The 4,299-nt window shown below is 49.7% G+C and overlaps 1 protein-coding gene across 1 annotated transcript; it reads left to right on the top strand.

Moving 5' to 3' along the window:
- Positions 1-475: 475 nt before the first annotated feature.
- Positions 476-4,018, top strand: Prg2 (proteoglycan 2, pro eosinophil major basic protein). The gene is made up of 6 exons (XM_057755534.1): positions 476-515; positions 1,316-1,406; positions 2,341-2,645; positions 2,992-3,123; positions 3,561-3,672; positions 3,848-4,018. The coding sequence occupies exons 2-6, from the start codon at positions 1,328-1,330 to the stop codon at positions 3,904-3,906; spliced, it is 687 nt and encodes a 228-aa protein (XP_057611517.1). The 5' UTR covers positions 476-515; positions 1,316-1,327; the 3' UTR covers positions 3,907-4,018.
- Positions 4,019-4,299: the final 281 nt, after the last annotated feature.

Genomic DNA, 4,299 nt, shown 5'->3' with positions numbered 1-4,299 from the left:
GCTCCTCGGGCTCAGAGGCACAGGGGTAGCTACAGGAGATTCTCTACAACAGATGTGACACATTTTAGTCGCCGTCCCAGGGGTGGGTAGCCCAGTTGTTGAGATGGTACAATCAACCAATCAGCAACTTTGTGAAAGTGCCTACATTACAGGTACTTTTCTGTCTAACACAACGGTCTACAGAGAGGGATGCTGGTCAAAAGTGAACCTTTAACTCTAACAGACAATGAATAGGCTCCCCCAATGCCTCAGGTAAAGTGGGGAAGCCTTGAATTGGGGGGAGAGTCAGAACTCTTAGCTCAGGCCAAGAACTCAAGGCTTCCCTTCCCCACGTGTGGGGGAGTAGACTCCTCAAAGAAGTGAAGAAAGGGCTCTTATCAGCCCACCCTCTCCCTCTGATTGAGGCAAACCCTCCTTTGGCCAGGGGACTTCCTCCAAGGCGCCTATAAATGTGGCTGTGAGATGGGCTGAGGGAGGACCCAGCTTTGGAAACCTGACACGACCCAGGAAGACCTGTAAGTGTTCTCTCTACTGGGGATGTCCAGCTTCTGGGGAGGACCCTGATGTACGCAGAGGGCTGTGGAAGGGTGGCAGGCTTTCATGGGGCTTTCAGCTTCTGCTGGTGCTAGTGCAGTGATCATCACTTCTGAGCAACAGGCAAACTCTCCTCGTCAGGATGAGGAAAGGAGAAAGCATAACTGGCTTTGGGGAAGGAACCCACGATTTAAGCCCCGTGCATTTCTAGCAAGCTCGACAGTTGTTGCTTCTCCGTTCACTCATATTGCAGATGCTGCCAAGCTCATTAATGTAAACAAAGGAATCATCAATCAATCAATCACTGATCTTGCTTGCAGGCTTACAGGAGAGCAAGGCTGAGCTGCTTCTTATGGTCTGCTTCATTTTGTCCCGAAAGGACTTCTTGGGGCTGGGCTGGGGCTCAGGCCGTTGAATGATTGCTCAGCATGCAGCCAGCATTGGGATCAACTCCCAACAAAGCACAAACCAGGTGTGATGGTGCAAGCCTGTAATCTCAGCACTTGGGCAGCAGAGGCAGGATAGCCAGGAACTCTATGCCCTCCTCAGCTACATATTGAGGTCCAGGATGCTTAGGCTACATGAAACCTTGTCATAAGCAAAGCAAAACAAATGAGTTCCTTGGAACAGCATGGACTAGGCTCAGCCTTAGCTCTTCTGGGTCATTCTGAGTTCTTGCCTTCTTTTTCCACACTCCCCTCTCATGAGTCCAAAATGGTCTGGCAGTGCAGTGTGTGTGCGTGCGTGTGTGTGTGTGAAACATCTGTGTTCTCTATTTCAGGACAAAGCCAAAATGAAATTCGCTCTACTTCTGGCTCTTCTAGTCGGGGGCGCATCTGCTCTTCATCTGAGTGAATCATCAGGTCCTTCAGGTTTGCTCTTCCTCTTTTGTTCCTGTGTGTAAAGATGATGGGAATCACATGATCACTGATCATCCCCAGTTTCAGAACCCCTGTACGCTAGGGGTACAGGTGTTGAAATAAGAGCGGCGGGGCTGTGTTCCGCCACCCGGCTGCCCGCACAACTAGCTTATTCCCCGAAATAATTACACGGAAACTGTATTCTTTTAATCACTGCCTGGCCCATTAGTTCCAGCCTCTTATTGGCTAGCTCTTACATATTGATCTAACCCATTTCTAATATTCTGTGTAGCACCATGATCTGGTGGCTTACCAGGGATATCTTAACCTGCTTCTGTCTGGAGTGAGAGAATCATGGCGACTCCTGACTCAGCTTCTTTCTCCCAGCATTCTGTCTGTTTACTCCACCCACCTAAGGGCTGGCCTATAAATGGGCCAAGGCAGTTTCTTTATTAAATGAAAGTAATTCCTCCATCATACAGGGACTCTGCAGGACTCCCGAGAGCACCTGTTATGTCTGTAGTCTTGATTCTGTTGTGGTATTTCCAATTTTGTCCTTTTTATATAATTCTAATGATGTCTGCAGTAACAATGCTTCTTTTCATTTTGAGTTTACTGGGGATTTTTCTCTGCATGTTATGTCCTTTAGGCCCTAGATCACCCTCACTGGAATTGTATACCAATTTTACACACAAAGAAATAAAGTGAGTTGTTGCTGTATCCAGGACCCAGACCCAAAAAGAATGGACTCTAAGCTACTGTGGCTAGCCTTCTTGACCTCGTGTGTGAAATAGGGTGTCTCCTCATGGAGATGTGCCTGTGGGTTCATTTCTTTACAGGCAGGGTTTTGCACACTGGTGTTTGGAGTGGGGTAAGAGATACCCATAGTTCTAGGGAGAATAGGGGAAGGTGCCAAGGAAGGACACTTGAATTTTCTACTTGTCAGGGCCTGAAACTTCTGACTTCAAAAGTCCTTTGGGAGATGACAACTTGACTAGGGATGTGGAGATCTCAAGACCGGAAGTAGAAGAGTGTCCTCCTGGAGAGGAGCTAATATCACTGGAGGAAGAGGAAGGTTCTGGAAGTGATGACACTCCTGGTGTTGAGGGAGCTGTCTCAGGCCAGGATATGGCTGATGAGGATTTTCAGTGCCCCAAGGAAGAGGATACAATCAGTCTGAAGGGCAACCCTGGATGTAAGACCTGTCGGTTCCTCCTGGTGAGGCGGTTTCTAAAGTTTGACAAAGCTCAGGTAAGTGGCTTATGACTGAGGCTGAGAGCAGGGACAGACAGGAGACATGCCTCCATTTCCCACAGCAGTCCACACCAGCAGAGTGTGGGGTAGAGGGGTGGAGGTGGGGCATGTGGAAGCATTTGGGGGGGTGGGGCATGTGGAAGCATGTGGGGGGAAGGGCGTGTAGAAGCATGTGTTGTACTTTGCTTGCTTGTTTTCTAATGGTTATGGAGGGAGGGGAAAGAGAATAGGAGGGAGGAAGGGAATGGATTTTGGAGACTCAGAGACCATGGCTGTGATCATGGGAACTGCTGTTAAAGGGGTGAGGGACCTTCCTTTCTTCCTCTTTTGTTTTGTTCTGCAGTCAGTTTGCCGGAGATGCTACCGGGGCAACCTTGCCTCCATCCACAGCTTCAGCATCAACTTCCAAATCCAGGCTTCTCTCAGGGCACTCAACCAGGCTCAAGTCTGGATTGGAGGCAGGATCAGAGGCTTGGTAAGAGGGGTACCAAAATTAAACGGGAGCATCTCTTCACCCCATCCAGTACCAACCTTTCTACAGCTTTGTCTGTATTCCCCCTTTACTGTCCCCCAAAGAGCTGGGGATAGAAGGCCACTCACACAGGACACTGAGGTGCCACCAAGGCTTTAGAGTCAGGTTTGAGTCCACATTCCTCTCAGCCTCTCTATCTTTGTGATCAGGGGGCTGTTTCCTGACCTCTAGGTTGCACCTGGTTTCCCTGGCGCCATTTCTTGTTCATGATGTAAGGATGATCATGTCATAGAGAGGCAGAGAATGGTGGCGATCCCTATGGGCCAATACTTCAGCTAGTCAGTCTCCGTTATGGCCTTGTGGTCAAGGACCTTAGGGATAGTGCTAACTCCGTCTCTCCCTCCCTCCCTCTGTATCCCTTGGCCTCCTCCCTTCTCTAGGGTCCCTGCAAACGCCTTCAATGGGTTGATGGAAGCTCTTGGAACTTTGCATATTGGGCTTCTGGCCAGCCCCGCTGTGGTATTGGCAGATGCGTGACTATGTGTACTCGAGGTGAGGTTGGTTGGCTATGGCAAGGGAAGGGCTCAAGAAAGAGTGCCAGGAAGTGAGTCTGGTCACTCAGGGAGAGGCTTTCTAGGTGAGGTGTAGGGCTGGTGGGAACTATGAGCTTCCTGGTGTCACGTGAGGGTAGACACAGGACTGAAGTTCTCCTGTTCTCCCTTCACAGGAGGCCACTGGCGTCGATCTTTGTGTATCAAGAGACGTCCCTTCATCTGTTCGTATTGAGCTGGTCCCAGCCAGGAGTTCAAATCCATGCTCTTCTGGGCAACTGCCTCTCTTTTCCTGCCAGATGCCCCCTTCTTTCTCCTACCTACAATAAAACGGCTTTACTGAACCAGATTCCCTCTCTCTTGTGATCGCTGGTAGCTCGGTCTCATTTTGAGTTTTCTGCTTTATCATCTCGTCCTGCCTGTCAAATAGGATGGTGCAGTGGGGTGCATGAAGCATTCTGACAGTAGGAAAATGTGTGCAGGTGGCTCTAAAGCGCCTATGGAAGACCCAATGACATAGCTTCTGTGTATGGGGTACTGCCAGGACCCCGCCAACAGCTTCCAGACATGTGACGGTTTTGAGTGAACTCTCACCCACACCAGCTCTTCTTTCCTATTGTATTAGTGG

This window comes from Chionomys nivalis, chromosome 22 (genome assembly GCF_950005125.1).
Source record: "Chionomys nivalis chromosome 22, mChiNiv1.1, whole genome shotgun sequence".
NCBI classification, from domain to species: domain Eukaryota; kingdom Metazoa; phylum Chordata; class Mammalia; order Rodentia; family Cricetidae; genus Chionomys; species Chionomys nivalis.
This window is presented reverse-complemented; position numbering and strand designations above follow the sequence as displayed.

Coding starts and splice junctions, on each gene's coding strand:
- Prg2 (XM_057755534.1), top strand. CDS start 1,328: ATGAAATTCGCTCTACTTCTGGCTCTTCTAGTCGGGGGCGCATCTGCT. Junction 1,407..2,340: donor TGAATCATCAGGTCCTTCAG/GTTTGCTCTTCC, acceptor TCTACTTGTCAG/GGCCTGAAACTTCTGACTTC. Junction 3,124..3,560: donor GAGGCAGGATCAGAGGCTTG/GTAAGAGGGGTA, acceptor TCCCTTCTCTAG/GGTCCCTGCAAACGCCTTCA.